Source organism: Macrosteles quadrilineatus, unplaced genomic scaffold, assembly GCF_028750875.1.
Source record: "Macrosteles quadrilineatus isolate MER2022 unplaced genomic scaffold, UCM_ALF_1.0 Scaffold_1__1_contigs__length_201487025, whole genome shotgun sequence".
NCBI classification, from domain to species: domain Eukaryota; kingdom Metazoa; phylum Arthropoda; class Insecta; order Hemiptera; family Cicadellidae; genus Macrosteles; species Macrosteles quadrilineatus.
The window spans coordinates 679,329-703,385 of record NW_026542594.1 but is presented as its reverse complement, the minus strand read 5'-3'; the positions used below and the strand labels follow the sequence as shown (position 1 = coordinate 703,385).

General features: G+C 34.0%; 1 protein-coding gene across 1 annotated transcript in view; it reads left to right on the top strand.

Moving 5' to 3' along the window:
• The window catches only part of LOC128983571 (homeobox protein Hmx-like), a 42,734-nt gene that overhangs the window by 5,398 nt on the left and 13,279 nt on the right, over nucleotides 1–24,057 (top strand). The window contains exon 2 of the mRNA XM_054402892.1: nucleotides 15,416–15,579. Within this exon, the coding sequence (XP_054258867.1) occupies nucleotides 15,416–15,579 (164 nt within the window). The remainder of the gene's footprint in view (nucleotides 1–15,415; nucleotides 15,580–24,057) is intronic.

The window sequence follows — 24,057 nt, the reverse complement described above, 5'->3', positions numbered from 1 at the left end:
CAACAAGACTCTCATGGGGATTATTAAACTAGACTTGTTATCAAGGAGGACTTCTTATTGAGGTTTGTAATTAACATGTAATTAGGGGTAAAATAGGGGATTTGGAAATTTCACTTTTTATCAAGGGTGACTTGATATCGAGGGTTTTCTTATCAAGGTTATACTGTATTTAATAAAGTGCTTGAATCCAAAAAACGATTATGATGAAGCAGTTTTTTTTTAATTTTATTACTAGATACTAAGATAGTTAAAGAAAATATAGATATTAACTCAGAAAAAGTGGACTTGGTTTCACATTGATTTACTCACTCAACTCATATTGTATTTATATATATATATATATTTTTTTATAAACACTAACATTTTAATAATTAGAAACATATGACTTAATAAATAATTTATGGTAAAATCTTACCAATAGTTGAGAAGTAGATTGCAACTCGAGCCAAATCGAGTCAGTGAAATCGGTGTAAATCATTTATTTCACACGGAAAATCTCTATAATATCGTCACAAGGCTTACTTGAATGTATGAATGAACAAGATAGTAAAAATAAATAGTCAACAAAATTGTTGTACCATGTACTCTATTATTGATGAAATCATATACTCACTCCGTAATAAGGAAATACAAAAAAAATACAGTAAATTTATTTTTGTTAAGGGTAGTACATATTTGAGCCTTACCATACAGAAGAAGTAACACATCACATGGCCCTATATTTTTCCATCCTAATTTTTTACCACCTTAATGACAGATTATTGTAAAGATTCACATTCTACTCTTCAAATAAAAAAAACCTAAACACTCAGAATTAATCAGTTTTTATAATTGCAATACTGGTATCTGTGATTAAACGCTTTTGCCACAAAGAGTTTGTATTCACTCATAGTTTCCGACCTCAATTAAAAATATTAAAACATGGTCCTTGCCTGAAGCGAGTGGTGTGTATTTGTTGTACCGGAACTGTGCAAGTGTGTAGTTACAAACAATGCCTATTGCACCATTATCTTCCCTAGAGGTAGTTAAAAATTACTTTCATCTATTGTAAAATGCCTCTCTTTTGTTTGGACGTCGCCTTGAACCATTTTTGTTTGATTATTTAATTAACTGAGATTCGTCGCTGTCATGTGGCTTTGTCATTCGAATGCGGTTTGCTTTCCACTATTTTTCTACAACTATCAACTAATTAGGCCTCGGGGTTAGTGAAATAACGAACACTGAGTGGCGAGGGAGTAGTTTAACATTACTACGGATTCATTAAATCTCCTATCATGCGGATGGAATTTTTATATTCTCATTATTCATTATTCTATAAAATTAAAGGGCGGATATAGTATCTATTTATCCAGCGGCAAGCCCATGGAACTTTGGTTCTGGAGGCTAGGTTTCTATCTTCGCACTTCGCACGGTTATTAAGTTATTTTATAAATAAGAAAATGTCATGATCTAATATGTGAGAGTCAAACTTGAGCCAAAAGTTCATCTATAAAAAAAGAGGAGTCGTAGGCAGAATAATTGACTCTGTATAAAAGATCTACTTCTTGGAAATATCTGTCGAAATTCATAGTAAGTTTAAAATACTAAATATATAAAATTAAAAAAATAATATAAATAATAATATATAATAATAAAAATAATTATAAAAAAATATAAAATACTAAATATAATACATTTTTAAACCTATATTTCACCGAATGCATTATTTAACTTAAATAGTTTGATCTGTGAATGTCTATGTAAATTATAATAATATGATCTTTTATTTAGCATGAAGTTATGTTGGAGACAAAACAATGGGACGGTTTGTTAAAAGTAGATCTGTTTGTTAAATCTGTTGTTGGTGATTTGATTTGATTTGGTTTGGTTTGAACATTTGATCGATATTTTTAATTAGATTTTTTAATTTTTTCAAAGTCCTCCTTCACGAAATAATTTGAAAAAGATACATACTCTTTGTCCAGAATCATGATAATTCCCGAAATCACAAACAAAAGTTTTATTATTATTATAACAAGCCTTAATTTAATAAGTTATATTATTATGAAGTCTTAGGTTAACCCCGTAAACTTTAAGGTATTGTATTTTACTAAATAGATCTCTGAAAGTATTTTGTGAAGCCTTAAATAAACGTAATACGCACAAAGCTAGACGGTAACCAAAACCGCAATTTTGTAACCGTTAACGGCGACGGCCGACACAGTTGTCTCTTACCCCCTTGGACGTTTACAAATCCAATAAAGCCAAAAGCCGCTGTCCAAACATGTTTTTGGAACCGAGAGCAGCTGACTCATTTATCTTCGCCACATCTCCAAGCGCCCGCTCCAACAGTTTTATTGCTGCGAAATAATTAGAAACAAAGATGATCTCCAGGTTGCTAATTCATACAACGTAATCACCCTTCCCCTTGAGTTATGACGACTGTTCACCGCTGTATTATTTCCATGACGTTTACAACTGACGAGTGGGTGGTTTTATGGGTGCCAATTTGGTTTTTGTTGTAAAACCCTCGAGTAAATGTGTGTTTTTTACCTGTGAGCATTGGGTGAAAGAAGGCTTCGAAATATCCATTTAGACAGATGCGGTTGGTGGGGTTTAAGATAAAATACGGAAGAACGATAAAATTTGTATTAATTAAATGGTATTCAAATTAGGCCAACTCAACTTCTGCTCTGCAAATGGTAAATTCATCAGAGCTCAAATATAGAATTTATATCTACTATTGTATTATCTAATTATAATAATTTTTTTAGAATTTGAAAGATGCTACTCTGATTTTAATTCACAGCATTTGTAATATTTTTTTAATGTTTGATTATTAGATGTACTTCGTACAACCATAAAAAATAAATCAAGCTTTCCCTTTTTTTAGATTGTCAATTAATTTTTCAAATGAGATTGAATACACAGTAAGTCATATAAAAGAATGTTTGTTTTATTTAAACATGCAAAGATCTCTTATAACCACCGAACGCTAAGCTCATTGTTATAAGTCTTGTCTCATCTGTTGCTGCACCTCCTCTATCACGTATTGAGGACGAGTCCTATGTAAACATAACCAACAATCTTTTTTAAGCTAATTACATGAAAGCATTTTAATGATAAAGATTATTGAATTTAGTTTTATTATGGACCATGCAAAACATAGCTTTTGTTAAGGTTTCATACTAGAATACAAACGTATATAGTTATAAATATATTAGCTACATTCTCCTAATGTAATAGAATAAAAATGAAGGTAGTTGTTGTATTAAGATATCGAGTGTGCTGATGCCAATTGTACTCGTTTCTGTCAAAGGCGCTAACTTGCTCACCAAACCCAACTTAAAGTACAATTTTCTGTAAACTGTATTATATTATTTGTTATTAACCACTAAAGTATCAAAATATAAGGGAACAAGCTGCTATACCCGTGCTTTACAACGGGAAGAAAATGTGACCTAGAGAGCTATTAAAGTGGTGCTGATGTGTGTTTTAAAATACAACAACTCTATGATTTAGTTTGAAAATATAAACTGATTTAAAAGCGTAAACCTACGTTCTTTCAAACCCCTACTTTTGATATTAATCCATAAGAATATGACAACATACCTGAGTGTAGCAATAACATCAATTACTTCATATTGATGCTTCATGAATCGACTGGTATGTTTTACCAGATTTCTTCAATTTTAGTCAAGCCTCTTCACATGTAGCTTACTATTTTAATTAAAAAATGAAACATTGAGCAATACTTTACAAAACGTATACAACCTCACTTTAAAACCAAACACAACCCTTCTCAATCTACATAAAGCGCCACGAACATCTTTTTCGAGTAAATAAACTAACACCAGTTCCTTGTACTGACCAGCTGTTTCATTAACTAAATTAAATTAAATCATTTAAACATTGAAAGCATGCCAGGCGTAGCCCTTTGGAAATCAGCCTGTGGGACAGAGCCCTTAGAAAATTCGTCCATATCAATACTTTTTGGCAAATCTACACACTCTAAGCTTCATTTTGATGTGCCATATGCCTATATTTTTATTTGGTAAATGACCTTAACCATTACATAAAATTTGATTGTATCACTTTAATAATATAATAGATAAATAGAATTTATATTCAGTACGTACACTCTATAAAAGACTCATTCAGTACAGCTGGTCTCTACATTACTGTATAGGTGGAATCTGTACCTCAGCATCCAAGCTGTAACCAACAGTTATACAAAAATGTGAATGTGATGGATATTTTAGTTCCTCGAAACTAATAGATTACTTTTTTTCTAACTTTTCAAAAGTCCAGTCCGAAAACTCTCGCATCAGTTCCCTGTAGGATCGTTGATGGAGAATTAAGTGTTTTTGTCAAAATTTGCATTTTAGAGAACTTGTTTTGGCGTCGAGGTGGGATAACGAGCCAGCCTATCTCGATTGCCATGTTGTCAAATTCCAATTAATAAAACCGGAACTATGTTGACTAATTTCGCTAGTCTAGTAGTGGAAGAGTTTAGTGGAGTGTCGGTGTTTGTGGTTGTGTGTGTCTGTGGAAGCCCCGGGAGATAATTATTGAAAACAAATGCCTTCATTATATCTTCGACAAGATTAGAGAATCTCTAGACCTACTTTAGCACTAGAATATATTACCTAGCAGTAACATCCGTGGTGTATCCATCCATACTAATTAGAGATTAAAAAACTTTATGTGTTCTTAAATTTTGGAGAGTACGGGTGATTTTGAGGCATCGGAGGTCGTGTAGTTACTTAAAGTGCAGACCCGTACTTAAAAGCATGAATTGTGTCATGTCATGTTTGTCAAGTTGCCAGGCTAGTTGGTATTGCACCTTGTGAAAAAATAGTCATGCGACTATGTGTCCCAATAAAGTCGCTTTTACGTAACATTTATTTTAATATTTTGCAGGCTGTGATATTATAGACGTACCTTGGTAAGATTAGACGATTGTAAACATTATGATAGTAATAAGTTGATTGACATGACTTGACATTCCAAGTCTCAGATTTTTTGCTGCAATCTGCTTAGCAGTCTTTGGTAATACATTTGCATTGTTTTTACGATGTTAATGAAGAAAATTGGAAAATGAAATCAAGAATTACTCCTTTCTAGAACCATATTTATCATGTGACCCTGCAGGACCACGAAATAATATGTACAACTTGTTATGATACACTTATAAGGCAGCATGTGGTACACAACCTTATTTTCTCATGGGATTTACTGATAGTAATTTTCTTTGTTATCAATTCAATTTCCAAGCCACCAGTCCTATAGCTGTAACAGTAACGTATCTTCCACGTCTGTCTTCTTCCTCTCGCTCCTGTACACAAGCGACCCTCTGCTCATCCTTCCTCGATTTGCATGAGAACGGCCCACATTAGCATCTGACAAGAGCAGGAACTACAAGTACACACTGATGGCACAAGGCGTTCATACCGCCATTTTGCAGCACATGCGTCGTCCGCCATTTCCGCGATATATTTAATTACAGTATCTGCCCAGGTGGCCAATGACGAGTCGTATATGTAATGCGAGTGTTGTACCGAGACCAGATGTCTGTGGCGCGCGACACGCGACGAAGCTCCGCGCCCGCGCCTACCCGCGATAATTGATAGCTTCTTATCAGTCTGTCCCATCGCCTAATTGGGAGTCAATTGTAGCGTGTCCCTCGTTACCGGATGACGATTCGCGAAACTAACGGCCACGCATACGATTAATTATTGTAATTGATTTCTAGTTATGCGCGCGTGGCGCACGATCCCACCGCCAGATAGGACCACGCGGCAATCTCCCTAGCTACTCTGCGGCGCATAAATCTTGAATATGCTAAACAAGAAATTGGCCGAGACGATAACTTTGATGATTTGTGTCTAAATTAACTCCGACAGTTATGTGGTCGGAGATTACCACCACATTTTCCTGAAACATTGTTGCGGTCTAAAATGTATCCGAGTCCCAAATTGAACAGAGAATCAGTCAAACTTATCAAATTCAATAGCTTAGTTCTTTGGTTATTCTTTGGCTCAAATTCCATCTAACGAGAAAGTTTATTTTTTTATTTTTCAGTGTGGCAAATTGCGTGTAGATAATATTTCTATCTATTTCTGTTTAGAAAATACAGATTTGTTTCAATACTTAATTTACACACTGTAACAGTGTGTAAATTAAGTATTGAAACAAATCTACTGTATTTAACTGTATTTTCTAAACAGAAATAGATAGAAATATTCTATTTGTGGCATTGATTTTTAACAAAGGTTTCGCAATTGTTTACATCAAAATTGTTTAACCCCCCTATCACGTAGTGGGTAGGGGGTGACTTATTTTTTGAAATAGCAACACCTATTGAGTGGCCCCTCATTTTGAAGGGGTTGTCAAAAGAAACGCAATGACGTAAACCCGGGGTTGATATATCACCCTTAGCCAAAATGGCGGGTATTCCAAAATTTGATTTAGGCCTATGTGAAAAACACCAATCCACAAGTATAGAAACAAATCTGTATTTTTAAACCGAAATTGATAAACATATTCTGTTTGTGGCATTGATTGTTTACAAAAGTTCCACACTCTTTTACATCAAAAATATTTATTCAAATAACAACCCCCATTGAGTGACCCCTCATTTTGAAAGGTTTGTCAAAAGAAATACAATGACGCCAACCCGAGGTAGATATTTCACCTAAATGGTGGTTATTCCAAAATTTGACTTATGTGAAAAAACACCCATTTTGGAATACCCGCCATTTTGGCTAGGGGTGATATATTCACCTCGTTTGCGTCATAGTATTTCTTTTGACAAACCTTTAGGGGTCACTTAATAGGGGTTGCTATTTGAAAAAAATAAGCCCCCCCTACCCCCTACGCTGTTAGGGGGGTTAAACAATATTTTTAATGTAAAAAACTGCAAACCTTTGTTAACAATCGATGCAACAAACAGAATATTTTTATCTATTTCTGTAAAAAAAATTGTTTCGATACTTAATTTACACACTGTATAAATATATAGGTTACTTACTGTTTTTGCAATTCCGATTTAGTTATAACACTATAGGCTAGGCATATTAGGAATATAAGTGACAGTTAGCAGAAAGTTTAGGTACAGTCCTAATCATCACTTTTCTTTATGTTTTTTGGGTCGCTGAACACGAATATGAGGTTTGCTGACAGATATTTTGCCCGGAACATTGGTTATTTTGTGAAAAACCTTAAAATTTGGGCACTTTTTTTGGTTTTTCGGGCAAATCTCGGTAAGTATGGGTTTTTGATAAAATCCTGCTTTATAAAATTAAAGATGACAAAATTTACTACAAGTTTCCTATATAATGTTTGTTTCTACGACGAACCGTTTCGCCACTAGAGCACACTAAAAAAGGCCAGAAGTACAAAAAATTAAAAACATTGCTAAATGCTGCCGTTTTACATTACGTTTCCATGGAAACAACCCATGTTACGATAATTTTAACTATTTATTCATGATAACAAACTGAAACACACTTAAATATACCCCCGCCGCAGCAAACCTGCAGACTAAGCGAATTTCCATTTCCCTGATTGGATTTACACTAAAATGTTTCCTTAGAAATATCACATTTATTCCCTATTTAAATAAATGTTTAACGAGTACTTAGGTTTGCTGCAAAAGGGAGGGTAAAAAGGTGTTTTTTTAAATGTAATAATTTAGTATGAAATGAATGCATTTTCCAAATTTGGTTAAAACATGTTCATAAACAAGCAAACTACAACAGTTTACTTAGTCTCCATAAGAATAACATGGGCATTTTAAATTTACAGATTTTTGGAATTTTCTCCGTAAGAAGGACAAGAAGTGTTTTAGTTCTTCATCAGAATTCTTAGCGATGCTGATACGTTGAAACAATGTGTTGGGGTTTACGGGTAAGAATTCTCTACTTTCATCGCGTTATTTACTATGGCAAGTGGCTGGACACGGTCTACTCGTCTGAATTTGACGTTACCAAAGTTAAAAGTTATCTACAACTCTTTTAATGTATTTAATCCTTTTTTCTCACCCACTATAGCAGTCAAACCTGTGGCCAGCAACATCCCTGTGCTGAGAAAATAAATGGGGGATTTGTGGGAACGGGAAATGTTCCAGCAGTCAGTCATACATCTTGGCATAGATTTATCAAGTGTGTTTCAGTTCATTATCATGAATAAATAGTTCAATTTATCGTAACATGGGTTGTTTCCATGGAAACCCATTGTAAAACCTTTGTAAACGGTTAGGGTTTATTTTCATTTTTCGTTTTGCCCAGCATGATCGGACAATGGGAACAGGGATTTATGGGGGGTTTTATGGGGTAAAAATTGGCTTTTCCTATTTTTGACCATATAAACTTAAAATTTAGCGATTTATTTCCATGCCATTTTGTAGAGCTAAAAAAAATTGTTTAGTATATTAAAGCGTTGTTATGCGCCTAATGGTTACGGAGAAAATTCCAAAAATCTGTAAATTTAAAATGCCCATGTTATTCTTATGGAGACTAAGTAAACTGTTGTAGTTTGCTTGTTTATGAACATGTTTTGATAAAGTTTGGAAAATGCATTCATTTCATACTATATTATTACATTTAAAAGAAAACACCTTTTTACCCTCCCTTTTGCAGCAAACCTAAGTACTCGTTAAACTTTTATTTAAATAGGGAATAAATATGATATTTCTAAGCAAACATTTTAGTGTAAATCCAATCAGGGAAATGGAAATTCGCTGAGTCAGCAGGTTTGCTGCGGTGGGGGTATTTTTAAGTGTGTTTCAGTTTGTTATCATGAATAAATAGTTAAAATTATCGTAACATGGGTTGTTTCCATGGAAACGTAATGTAAAACGGCAGCATTTAGCAATGTTTTTAATTTTTTGTACTTCTGGCCTTTTTTAGTGTGCTCTAGTGGCGAAACGGTTCGTCGTAGAAACAAACATTATATAGGAAACTTGTAGTAAATTTTGTCATCTTTAATTTTATAAAGCAGGATTTTATCAAAAACCCATACTTACCGAGATTTGCCCGAAAAACCAAAAAAAGTGCCCAAATTTTAAGGTTTTTCACAAAATAACCAATGTTCCGGGCAAAATATCTATCAGCAAACCTCATATTCGTGTTCAGCGACCCAAAAAACATAAAGAAAAGTGATGATTAGGACTGTACCTAAACTTTCCGCTAACTTTCCTAATATGCCTAGACTACTACGGCTGTTTCGGAGATTACTCCATCGTCGGGTGTATTCGTACACTAAACTATAATACTCTGATATTTAGATTTTTTATGAGATTTCTTCATTTTCATTGCGTCAATTGTTTCAGTTCATTGTTGTCAATGAAATACTACATATACAACACAAGACAAGACACGAAAACATTTAAGCACATGCACGGTTATAATACTGACGACCGACGATGGAGTATTCCCCGAAACGGCCGTAGTGCTATAACTTGATCAGGATTGCGAAGAAGTAACCTATATAATTATACGTTTTTGGAGTTTATTTCAAATCAATTTCAATTACACTCAATTTATTTTTGCAGTTATTAACACTTAAGTTAGAAAAATACTTACGGACATTTGTTAAAATGCTTTCCTAAATTGAATTTAACCTAGAGACTTGTATATTATCCGCAAAATCTTTACGTAAATACCCAATACAATTTTCAAAACCCGCATATTTAGGCAATAATTTTTTTTTACATTTATAACATTTGAGTTAGAAAACATAAATAAATTAAATAATATTATAAAGTCATGCAAAAACGCAAACTTTACGAAGAATAGACTGCTTTGTCTTATTTTCAGCTCATAAGACCGATCGGAGACGTCTTCTTAATCTTTAATGTCTTGCCCCAGCACTTAGACCAATCGCTTCCATCTCTCTCTCTCTCTCTTTCTCTCTCCCTTATCCTCTCTCTTTTCACTATTTCCTTCCCTATTCTCGCAAGTGTTCAATTATGCAGACAACAATACTCTAGCCCCGATGGCAATCATTAATAGCTCTCAGCAATATTCTGATAAACCAAACAGCTATTAACTGTTACAATCCTCTCGAGTTTATCCCAGTTTTGTATATCTTAAACGCCCTTAGGACAAAAGCGGTTTGAGACAAATGTTTTGATAGAAAGTGACTTTTTCATTTTTCTTGATTTAGCAAGTCTTTGGTTGACAAGACATGTTTTAACATTGATAAATAATTGTGTTGGCATCGTTTAACATCAACAAATTAAAGTTATGATACATTAATTTTAAACATAGAATCATCTGAATAGCCATTCACTAGTCAATCTCTGTTTAAAATGCAATCTTACATTACGAACATCTTTGCACAAATTAGTAATTACATACATATGCAATTCTCCCAACATTTACTATTTGCCCTAAGAATACTGTATTGATGATGAAATAAACACATCCATACATGTGTGAACTTTTGTTCTTAGTTTTTACAAACATTAATACTTTAGCCACTATGGCCGTGCTTTGCATCGGGAGGAGAGCGCGGGAGAGAACTATTTAGTCCAAACCTATGAAATAGTTGCGCATCCGTCATAGTTTTTAGAAACAAAATTCAATCCCATCTTTTTTGATAAAAATGTAATTTTTGGATTCAGGTAAGTGTAAATGAAGTTAAGTATTGTTAAAATGGCATGTTTATTTTCACTATCCAAAGTCAAGAATAAAAGAAAAGTTGAATAGTAGCCACCTCTGGGCAAAAACCCTTCGAATTTGTGGTAGTAGTTAAAATTCATGATTAAAGAACGATATAACAAAGAAATAGTGTAAAGGTTACCTATCTTTTGAATATAATTACTCTGTACAATTATCATCCTATCGTTAAAAAATCTCGATATTTTTGGATCTTATTCAAAGATTTGGTAAGAATTCAAGATAATTGTAAACAAAAATATACAATGGAAACAAACCACCGAGCCATGCCTCGGTCCCCAGGCACTTATTATTATCATTATTAACAGTATGAGATGGAGACGCCACCTACCGTAGGTTAATACAGCAACGTCTCTAGAATCTACTTATTGCACAAATCAATGACACAATCTTGGGATAAATACACCCACCACATGGCATTACAGAATTTTATATTAAATTTGTGAAATAAGCTAGGTGGGATTCTAAAATAAAGCGAATTCAATGGTTCGATAAGTTTATATTGAAATGTGGACGCGAACGGAAACATTGCTTTTTTACAATGGAGACACATCAATATTTAGTTCTTCCAATCTCACCTAAGAACTTTGATAGCACAAGAGGCATGGTCCCAGGTCAATATCAAGGCAAGAATAGAAAGTGAGTTATTGGTGCGGTAAATATATTTTTTATAAAAATTAAACCTAATCGGTTCAGTACAGACGAACAGACAGACAGACACAGATAGTTACCATCTCGTCTTTATAATACTAAAAACAGCTGATTGTACGACCACTGTTGTTTTCTCGCCCTTTACGATTATGTATTTTAAGATGAAAATCCAGCCAACATAAAAGTAAAACTAGTAAAGCAAAGTAAAATACCCCCGCCACAGCAAACCTGCAGATTAAGCGAATTTCCATTTACCTGGCTGCATTTCTACTAAGATATTCCCTAAACATTGTCAGATTTATTTCCTATTTTAATAACATTAATTTTATTGAGTACTTAGGTTTGCTGCTACAGGGAAGGTATTGAGGTGTGTTTTTTATTGCAATGTTGATAGCTTAGTATGAAATAAACAAAATTTCCAAATTTGGTTAAAATATATCCATAAACAAGCAAACAATGTTCCCATTGTCTGATTATGCTGGTTCGCGAATTCGTTTGAATAAACGTACGTTTACACGTTTGTAGCAAATTTAATCAAAATCGTATTATTTTTGTTAAAGTTATCGCGTTAAGGGACACTTATACATATATGAATTTGAACGGATGGTGTTTTTGGCCTCTGGGGATCTCAAAACGAAAAAGTAAATTGGTCCCGGGTACGGGAAATTCGATAGTCAAATCATCAAATAAAATCGACAAATCTATAATTCAATTATATCCACACAATTGAGTTGTAATACTTCTAACACCAGATTAGCCATACGTTAGACGTTGTCGGAGAAGTTTTGAAGTGAAGACCGCCAAGTTGAAGGTGAGGAGCAAGTACCAAGGAGTGGAAGGAAGTTAACCAAGACGATCCTGCTTACTTAGTTAACAAGTCGGTCGCGAAGCTGCTCCGCTAAGTAGTGAGTTAATCGATAAGCCGCCTGTAAATAACACTCTTTGCCCCCTCCCCCCCACGCTGCAGCCCCTAAGCGTATTAAATTTGCAGGAACACTTAAGAGGCAGAACTTAGAGGTAAGATGATGTACAGTTTCGACAAAAGTTCATTGTTTCGCCTCGCAACTTGGCTTTATTCGCCTCAGCTCCTAATTCATTACCGTGACGTCGACGTGAGATTGTTCAAAACTTGGAGTCTAGAGGAGAGATCAACTTTGGATTGGAGTGATTCTTACAAATCAGTTAAAGATTTTAAGTCAGCCGAAAAAAACTACTCAACTGCTGACGTGTGTTATTTGAAACTAATTATTTTAAAAAAATCTCTAACACATAAGAAAACTATTTGTAACGCCCAAATTTCTTCGTACATTTATTGTTATACATACTAATATGAAGGATACCTCTTCGACGAATAAACACATACCTATTTGAACAATTATTGATAGGTAATAAGGATGTTACCTGTCAAATGATTTTCAAAAAAATTTACTGCTTTAAAAATATACGCCAAGAGATTGTCATTATAAGGATACCAAAGATTGGACATAAAAATACTTTAAACCTATTACTCCCTCGTACGTATTCATTATAATTTTTAAACGGTTTCATTTTAAGCTTAACAGGAGCTATTTCAAGCACGCGATTTTGTTTTGAATTGAAATAAAGTGTATATGTAATAGACCAACACCCAACACGAATATGTTTCCTGACTTATTTCAACAAAAAATTATAGTTAAACTATCAAGTATATCGACGAAAGCCCAACGTTAAGTCACTGTAAAACAAATTCCTTTAACAGTTTTAACTGAAAAGCGATGCCAGTTGAGAAACTCTCTTTCATGTTAAACGGAATGAGCAATGATCGTGTGGTTGGGCCGCTGAAGGTAAGGTACTTGTTATTGGTTGAATGGGTTGTGGGTTTGGTTGTGGAGGGGGGGTGGGGGGGGAGTTTGCAAATGTTTATTTAGATGTAGAGAGCTGTAAACGGCGACACTTGGATTGAGTGGCACTTGACTGGAGAGCAGGGAAAGCACTTTGGCGCCCCAAGCGGCCCAACACTTAAGTTCAAGTGCCGTGTTCAGGCATCCATTTCAATAGAACGTCGAACCTCTCTTATGCATATTCCCACCTGGGCCAAGTTTCCCCAACCCTTCCACAAGTCGCTTTGAGTGTTTCTGAAACGGCGATAAAGTTAACTTTTGGTCTTTCATCCTCATCAATAACAGTGGCAATCTCACAAGAAATAGGATGTAAAAACAGTTTTTATCTATTTTTTACAAATATTTTTCAAATATAATATAGCTATTCAAGTTAACTAAATGTTTCCCCCAGCTCGTAAAAATTGTTATAATTTATAATCAAGGCTTAGCAAAGTGAGCATTTAAGTTCCTAATCGCAAAAACCTTTTAAGCATTTACCTCAAGTGTGATAAACAAAAGTTATGAGCGGAGGGTATTAACATTAACGATTATTGTAAGTGGGTTGCACTTAGAGAGCGCTGAGCTTAAAAAGCGCTGTACTTGGATCCCGCTGTACAGGCTATATACTGCACGCTGTATTATCATTTTGTGTTTTAGAGCTTATTCACTCGCTTAGGAAAAAAATATTAATCCTATAAAGCTGTAAATAAAAAAACAGATTTTTATTTCGATGTTCATATTTTGTGTTCACCCAATGTATTTTGCGAAATGTATTGGGTCATTTAAAATTTTAACTGAGTTAGTTAAATATTACCGTTATTAATGACCACTTGGAAGAACAGTATAGTAGAATACTTGTCCTCGCATGAATAACGTATAGGCCTACAAACAAAAGGTTATTTACCTTATTTGTACTGTGCTAACTTGATATAACGTATATGCCTACTGAAACAAACAGACAAGACCATGAGAAACTACATGAAACAGATTAATCCTTAAAGTTAAATTTTCCATGGAACTTCATCGTTATATTGGACGCCTGAGCTCTTTACAGCCTGTCGTTGCTTTTGATGATTACAATTTGAAAGAAACTATAGGCTAATTGTTTTTTTATTTTATTTTTGTCACACCTTTCCAATACCAAAGTCTCCTACCTCTCCAATAACAACCTCGCTATATCGATGGTATCAACAGAATAACCGATTGTTCAATTTTCTTGTCAGCTGTCCATCTTTCTTAACGACACTGTCTGCTGTTTGTTATCATTATTTCCTTCACATTCAGGTACTGTAATTGGCAAGGAAGGTCCAATGGCAATGTCACATTACAGTCTAGTGATGTAACTCATTTCACATGGAGTTATCTCCAGGTGGTAATTTACCATCACATTGTCCTGACAATACACCTTGACATGACATTGACAAGTTCCTGTAACATCCATCCCGGTACAGGAATGAATAACAAAATGCCAGCTGAGGACATAATATTGAGTAGAAATGTTCAGTTTTGATTTACTGCTGATTACTAAATAATCAATTGGTTACTGTGGCTGCGACAATTACGAAACAGAAATGGAAAACCGAAGGTCCCAGCGATCGCAGTTTGTTCGTTTTAAACATAATCAAACGATTTATTATTATTACGAAATTTAAAATGTACTGTGGACTTGTACACATCACATTGCCATCAAAATGTAACTTCGATTGTTAAGTACTGTATATCGCTGGCACAAAAAAAAACAGCAGAACCTTGATAACAAGACTCTCATGGGGATCATTAATTAAAACTTGTTATCAACGTTGACTTCTTATCAAGGTTTTCAGAACCATATGATTGGAAGTAAAATAAATTGTAGGAGAGTTGAAAAATACACTATTGTTATCAAGCTTCTTTGTTATCGAGGTCCCACTGTAAATGAGTTCAATTTTGTTATGTCCACACCAAATGACTGAAGGATATTTTCACGACATTTGGTAACTGCACAAACTGTGGTGTAGTTATATCAATCAATCCAATGGATACGTTGTCCCACTACACGTGAATCCATCAACATATCGACTTGCAAACTCCCCTGAGAAAAAAAAATATCAGAACGTCTGTAATTTATTCTCAGGAACGAAAAAGGGCTCGTTGAATCATTTGTAGCTCTGTATACTTTTAGTTAAGCACGTTCCCTATGAGGCTTTACCCACTTCTAAATGTATGTATGTTCTCGTGTAACCTTATGTTTGTATGTTTCAGACTGGGGCTGATGTCCCATTTCAACGCCCTGGCCGCCGCCGCCAGTGGTCGCAGTCCCTTCATCGCTGTCTACCCTCACCCACCCCCGGGCACTCCCTCGGACAAGCCGTGGTACGCTGCCTGGGCCAGACTGCATCAGCCACCTCCCACCACCAGCCCTACAGGTGAGCTTTGCAAACAAACAAACTTGTTACAGCTGTAGTACTGGTCCTCCTACATTGAGTTATCTCAGAGGTTCAAGTTTGTTATCGCATAACTCCTTAGAATGCTCCCCAAAACTGTGAGTATATGTTTTCAGGGTAAAAATTTTATTATGCTACCTCGGAACAGATATGAACAATGTAGTGAGCGAACTATGGCTTGCTGCTTATGCTTTGCTGGGTTACTAGAGAATAATAGTACTCCAAAAGACTTTTTTTCGATCTGAAAGCTCACTAATAAGAATTGCTTGACGATTTTTGATTTGAAATTACCCAAACGAAGCTCTTTGATCAACGAGCTTTCAAGAAGTATATTGATGGCGTCATGTCAACAGAACCGATGTTGGTTGTAGTTGTAGATTATATTGGAGGTGTCAGTTCTTAGTTTAGCAAAGTTGTGTTGTATAGTTGAGACTGAGAGCCGATTAAGGAGGTGTCGACGCCAGAACTGGGTCGGCCACTAGGGCCTCACTTGTGGGGCGTCGCAGTTTGAATGTAACGCCCCGGTGCTCGTGTTCGGGGCTTCTCCGACTCTCTATAACAACTGTTTACTTAACACAATCCACGGCCCCCAGCATCAGTCATCACTGATAGAGTTGAGTTCCGTTAAAACCATGAAACGTTAGAGTTTCATCTCTGGTACAAAAAAATAAAAATACAATTATTGTATTTCTGTCTTGCTCATATATTTAGGAAAAAGTATTTGTACCACATCCAAATACCTACAAAACCCCGACTTTATAGAACACTGCATGTGGAATGGCGATTCAATGTCTTTATGCTTTGACAATTTACGCCAAACTCTAATTGAATCAGTGGCTACATTAGATTTTGTAACATACACAGTCTTTATTCAACGAATGGGCCATGCAGTGATTAAAAAACATTCTACAGGGACAAACACCCTGAACCACTCAAGTTTGTATTTTGTTTAACTTTTATGTAACTTATTCTTAAAAATTCCTTGAGTATCTAAAAAACGTTTGGATAAGATATGACGATGATTAGTATATTATGCAAACAAGAGAAGAGTAATATGGTACAGCAAGGTAGCTGTCTGAACATAGGCATTCATTGCCTAAGAAGGATAAGTAGTGGAGAACTACCGGTTTTACCTCACTTTAGGCGTTTTTTCCCATAAGAATAACATGGGGATCATTTTTTGGCCACCAATTCCAAAAATCCTGATCTTTGCCTGCAAATCCCTATATAATTGTCAAACCTTATTTCTTAGTTATTCCTCATAAATATATTCGATATTAAGCAAAAATAAAAAAAAAACTAATTATTTCATTTATTGACCCATGCATGTGTATATGTATAGTAGTGTAAAAACGCTATTCACTGGATCAGGACGAGCAACCCCCAATTGTACCATAGCACCCTATCATGTGTACAGTTTATTGTGTATCTGTTTTGGTTTAAATATATATATTTCTATGTAATAACACTATTCAATGAACCAGGAGCATGTGCACCCCTCCAACTGTCCCATAGTATAGTAGTGTAAAAACGCTATTCACTGCAGCAGGAGCAGTAGTAGTGTAAAAACGCTATTCACTGCAGCAGGATCAGGTGCAACCCCCAATTGTACCATAGAACCCCACCATGTGTACACGATATTTTACTCGATTGTTTTGGTTTTAATATATATTCGATGGAGCAGGAGCAACACCGTGTTGAATTTCAATAATCAGATTGTTGCTGCCGTTTTTTTTTTGAGGTGCGGGGTTTTTGGGCCAACTCCCCCCCCCTCACCCCCTCACCACTCCCCTCTGCCCCATGCACAATTGCTAGTACATCTACCATTCCCCTTTCCAGTTGATATATTATATTTCTATTTCAAAATCATGTATGTGCGTGGTTTGCACGCGAACTCGGCTCATGGCGTGGGCATGCTCCCTTGGACATCCTTAGTGGAAATCCATGAGTTCTGGCTACTTGGGAACCCAAGCCATTTGACATACAATAAATCACCCTTCCTCCTAATTACCTTTTCTACTAAATACATGTCTTTATACTTGGTCTTTAACAACTCCTCTGTATAGAATCCTCCTCTGATTATATTACCTTTTTCATCTTTCAAGATATAAGTCACAGGCTTTGTATTCTTTACTTCTGCTATTGTAAATAACTCCCCTGTCCAATTTGGAGTATAACCTTTACTAAAAACATGTTTATACTTGGAAATCCTTACGCTATCACCTACCTTATATCTTGGCTTTTTAACTTGCACTACTTTAGAAGTCCTTTCATGCAACCTCTCATGCACATATTTACTATTCTTAATATTCACTTGGTTAGGCTTCATTCCTATAGATCTATGCACCTTATTATTATATTTTCGAATTAACTTTGGAAGTAAATCCAACCATTTATAACTCCCCTGAGCACTAAATTCTCTATATAACCAATTCTTTAAAGTTCTCTGAAACCTCTCCACAATTGCAGCCTTAGTTGTAGAAAATGTGTGATAGTGATTAATATTTAATTTTTTCATTAGTTTGCTAAAATATTGATTAAAAAATTCTTTTCCATTGTCGGATTGAATGTTTTTAACCCCCTTTGGTAGAATGGTTTTAATGGCTTCTGTAACCACCAACCCTGTCTTATTCTTTAGTGGAGCAGCATAAGCTTTTTTAGAAAATGTATCTATTAAAGTTAAAATATATTTATTGCCAGAATTCTCTCTAGCATAGTTTTGCATATCAATTAAATCTATTTGTATGGTTTCGTTTATACCCAATACTTTAAAAGACCTTCTAATGAAATTCTTTCTTGCAGGCTTATGAAGTTCGTATGCAATTTCATTCATTTTTTATAACATCATCCTTTCCTGTAACTCTAAATACATCACCATTAGCCCCAATCAATAGATTATCTTCCATTCTTTTAAATACATAGTTTTCTGGTATATATCGTCTATTATCTATATACTTAAATCCACTCAAAGATGTGGGGTCAGCAACTAATAAATCAGGATTATATTCCATCAAATTAAAAATTTTTTCTCCATATACAAATTTTGATCCATCGTAATGCATAGCTTGTGACATTAGACAAATATCATCCGAATGTTCTCCCTCTGGTAGATTCCTTATAAATTGTTTTTTGGCATCCCAACATTTTTCTTTTTTATCAAAAGTTATAGTCTGTTCTTTTATAACACAGTCAGTTTCATCAATGGCAGGTTTAACACGTACTAACCTTTTATTATAAAAACTCCAATAGCCTGCTTCCATTTTTGGAACTTGTGAAACATTCACAGCATCTTTACTATCTGTACCTTCCATCAAATTGCTAAGTTTCTGTTTCTAAGCATTCCAAACACCATTCTCTGATTCTAAAAATTCATAATTATTATCATCTTGTATAAATTTACCATCTTCTTTTCGTATTAAAGTCTGTTGTAAAGTGGGCACATCATCTAAACTCTCACCCTTTTCTACATTAGTAATTTTCCGTTTCTTAGCATTCCAAACACCATTCTCTGATTCTAAAAATTCATAATTATTATTGTCTTGTACAAATGTACCACCATCTGTTCGTATTAAAGTCTGTTGTAAAGTGGGCACATCATCTAAACTTTCACCCTTTTTCACATTAGTAATTTTCTGTTTTTTAGCATTCCAATTTTTATTCTTAGATTCTAAAAACTCATATTTAGTTTTACCTTGTAAAAAGACATCACCTTTTCTAGTTAATGTCTGTCCCAAAGTTGATACATCATCTACAAACTCCCCATCTTTAACATTACCAATTTTACGGTTTAAACAATTCCAACTATCGTCTTGTAAATTTAAAGTAGGTTCACCACTAGCCCTGGGTTCTGCAGGCTTATTATATGGATTATATAAACGATAAAATATATCTATAAACATATTTTTATTTAATAAATAATTCCACTTTCTCTCAATTCCTCAATAATGAAATCTATTTCATTATCCACTCCTGAGTTACCAGCTTGGCGACTTAGCCAAAGAAGTCTTAACCTATCTACAAGCTCATTAGGATCATCCCAATAAATATAGTCTATTTTATTACCAGTCACTTGTCTCAAACCTTCACCAACACATTTAAATAGAGGTTTAATTATATTAAGATATTTAGTATGTCTATTACTTGAAATTGGTGCACCATCTTTGTAACTCTTTAAATGTCCATTTGTAGCTTCTAAAATCTCTTTATAATTTTGCAAATCAGCCTGAGTATAGTTCTCAGGTTCTTTTAACGTTAACAACTGCCACAAACCTTTTGTCCCCTTGTAGGTTTTATTTGCAACTGTAACATCATCATTGGCAATATCAACTTCCTTATTTCCAATAAAAAATTTATTTGCTTCTCGTCTAATACCATATGTAGTGTCTGTCATACTACTTTTACTGAGGTAATTTCCTAAATAGTCTGATGCTAAAAGACCAAAATCTAATTTCTGTGGAGTGGATGGTTGTAATGGTTGTAATGGTTGTAATCTTGGTATCATTGATATTCTAGATGGAGTCATTGGGAGTATCTCTATTCGAGGCCTCTCTGATGTGATTTTCTTTAATTCTTGTAATGGCTCTAGTAAAGTTTGGAATGTCTGGAACCTCTCTTCAGCCTCTAGAAACTTGCCACGTTTTAAAGCTCTATATTTCTCTCGTATTTGATTTGCAGAGTCAACCAATTCTTGTTGAATGTTTTTCATCTTTTATTTACATTTTATTTATCTCATTTGACAAAGGATTGTACTCAAACACTTTATCATGTATTATCAAACAATATGCAGATGTATTTGCTGGCACATTTTCTGCAGTTTCAATCTCTAATTTAATATCAACAATTCCTTCCTTCACTGTTTCGTTCTGTCTAGAACAGTCTATTACAATTAGTGGATATTTCTTCATAAACTCAGCCCTACTAATCATAGGATCTGGGATAGTATTGTAGTAAGTCTCTCTAAACCTCATAAACATCTCATAAGCTTTAGAGACATCTCCATTTTCAAAGTCGAGATTTAAATCACTATAAGGATAATATTCAGAGTTTAGAAATACTTTGAGATTTTTTAATTTACAGTGATCAAATTCATCAGTTCTTTTTCGTGCACTATTATCCCTAGCTGTTTGGAAACCAAATATAATATACCTAGGCTTCTCCAAACTTGAAGATGTCTTTACTGACCATGTATGTCTTGTAGTATTGGGATGTGATGGAAGTTCATGCAGCTCTAAGCTTCTAAATGCAATTTGCAAATTTTTATTTTGCAATAACATCTTTTGTAATTGTAACTTCTCTCCATCTGATGGTATCACATGTGGCATCACCCATTGAATTGAGTTAAGTGTAATTTTGGGAATCGTATCAGCAGTGCCACTGGCTGGAACACTAGCGGTTGTTAATATACAATTCAAATCATTTTTGGATCTTTTCAACACCAATTCTTGTTTGACATTTACTAATACCTTATTAAAATCCTCAAATACACCCATTAACAGCTCTAATGGCAAACATGTACTAAACTTACCACCTTTATGGAACTCTTTTAAATTTGTATCAGAATCAAATGCCACATTTGACAATTTAGTAGTTTTATTGTAAGAGCTCAATATTTTCATAAGACTAGAAATTCCTGGGTTTCTTACAATGTCTATTTCTTTACCTGCGACTTCATATCTAATTTCATCAAATAAGAACGCAAATGCATTATTTATAAAATGACCTTTATCATGATTTTCAATTCCTCCCTTAATATACAGATAACTCCTACATGGGAGAGTTAGCAAGTCTTGATTATTAATACATATTCGAATTTCATCAGAATTATTTATTGCCAAAGTGTTGTGGGGAACATAGGAGTGATTTGTAATTTTAACCACACTATCGTCGAATTGGGATTTCCCTGTTACATCTAGAAAATCTTCCATTTTTATTAATAGAAAATTTTAACTTTAGTCCTATTGACTTTAGGAACCTAGCATTTTGTACACTTATAGATAAATTCTTATAAATTCTCATATCTTTTTTATATGACAAGTAATTGTAGTTTCTTCTCCGTTAAAGTCAATTGCCTTGTCGTGCTGATCGGCAAATGTTATACTGACAACATCTAAACTTCTCTTATTTACAGGAAAATATATAATATTTCTTGGAACTTCAATAATTTTGTAGCCAGGAGGAGCTTCTGGATAAAAGCTATGTATGGTGTGTGATTTGTTGCCATTTAAATAGGACCCGTTTGCAATATTACATTTTACTCTAATCACATTTACATTATTAATGTTTATTTTATTTGTAGATTCAAACTGAACACCAGGAGTAGAAACACCTTTAAATCCCAATAAAACAGACCCTAAACATGGTTTTGTAAAATCAAACACATGGCTAGAAAGTAGTGTAAATTTCATAGTTTTATTATTAGCTGTAAGGAAAAAGTCTGGGACTTGCTTTTGAATTTCCTTTGCAAGCTCAACCACCTCATATGTTCCTTCAGAAATTTCTATTGTAACTGGAGTATTGTGGTCATAATAGAAAACATCATCACCTTCACTAATGGTTAATTTTTTTCCTTTAAGTTGATTTAATTTTGGAATAAGCCCTTTAAATAAAAGTTTGGATTTAGTATTAATTAATGCTTCTCCATTTTTATCTATTATAACTTTAAGTTTGCCATTTAATAACTGGTTTAAATCATCGACAGAGATCTCTCCTTTTGGTAATGTTATTTTCTCTACTTTGTAATATGTTAAAGTATTTAGAGGTTTTTTAACATTAAATATAGAATTATAACTTTGAAAATCTACTAATCCAATTACATAATCATCATTTAATTCTATGGGAGGAAAGAACACTGACTTTAGCTCTGACTCTGTACCCGAAAATGTTATAGTAAATGAATCCATTTTTATAAAGAAATATTTTTTATGAATGATAAACATAAAATTCCACAAATAGAACTATTTAAATCTTGTATTTGATCGGTTGTATAGTAGATTTTATATCCCTCAAAATATTTAATTACTTCTTTTGGAGGTTGGATTCCAAATGGGTCAAAATAAATTACAATATCTTTATTTTTACGATATGCTGTCCAATGTGTGCCAGATGAACTGTCTAAATTAACTATTCCGCACTCTTTTACTCTTGGTGTTAGATTTTTTAGCTCGCTTTTTAGGTACACCCCTCTGAAGTGAGGCACGTCTTTTGTGGCCTCTAACAGCTGGTAGTTGTCCATCTTTTTTATTAAATTTTAATCCCATTCCCATTTTTGCTTTTGCCTTCATCAAATTTGTCACTGCATAAGCAGCAGCTTTTTCAGCAAGACTTGCATCATTGGCTGTAACTCTAGTCCAAGCTAAGTCTGCTAATCTCATGTCTGCTTTGTTCCGAGCAGCGGTATCGGGATTATTCATGTAGAATATGTCATGCTCTTTACAATAAGAGTCTAGTTTATTTTTTGGAGGTACATTTTTAGCTAGATTCTCACGTATATTCGTTCCAGGTCCACAGTATCGATATGATGGTATGTGAAGTGGGAATGGAAGGTTATTTATAAGAGTATTCAATAACCCTCGACCCCTGTAAGGCTTTAGGAATAAACCTTTGCCCTTTTTACATGTTTTCTTATTATCATTTTTTACCATTTTTATTATATAAAAAATGTCTTTTATTCAACAAAAACACAAATTTAAAATAGTACATACTAAGGAAAATATACCAAAGAAGTTGGGTCTATTTCCTACCAATATTCGATGTGTTATTTGCGGTCCAAGTGGAAGTGGGAAGACGGTTGTAATTTACAATTTAATTGTAAGAAAGGAAGGATTAAAATTTACAAACTTATATTTAATATCTAAATCTTTAGAACAAGAAAAATATAAAAAAATAATTGAAATATTTAGTTTGTGTGATGAAGTGAAATTACACACGTTTACTGACTGTGAAATCACACCAAATGATGTAAAATCACAGTCAGTTGTTGTATTTGATGACATAAATAGTCCAAATATTACACAATTTTTCTCAATGGGTCGACATAAAAATATTAACTGTTTTTACTTGTGTCAATCTTACAGCAAAGTACACAAACATTTACGTGATAATGTAAATTTCCTAATATTATTTAAACAAGATGATTTAAATTTAAAACATGTATATCACAATCATGTTGGTAATGACTTTTCATTTGACCAATTTAAAAATCTCTGCCACCAATGTTGGGATAAAACTAAATATGGCTTTTTCGTAATAGACAAAGAAAGGTCAAAGAATAATGGCAAATATAGATTTATGTTTGACCAATTCTATCAAGAGGATGGTAAGGGTAAATAAATGAAAGATTGGAGTTTTTTAACATTTGTATTTATTATATATCTACACATTTTGAACATCAATTTTATAATGACCAAATGCAAGAGTGTTGATCCCATCTTCCAGAATAAACCTCTTGTCATCGTCAAAGGA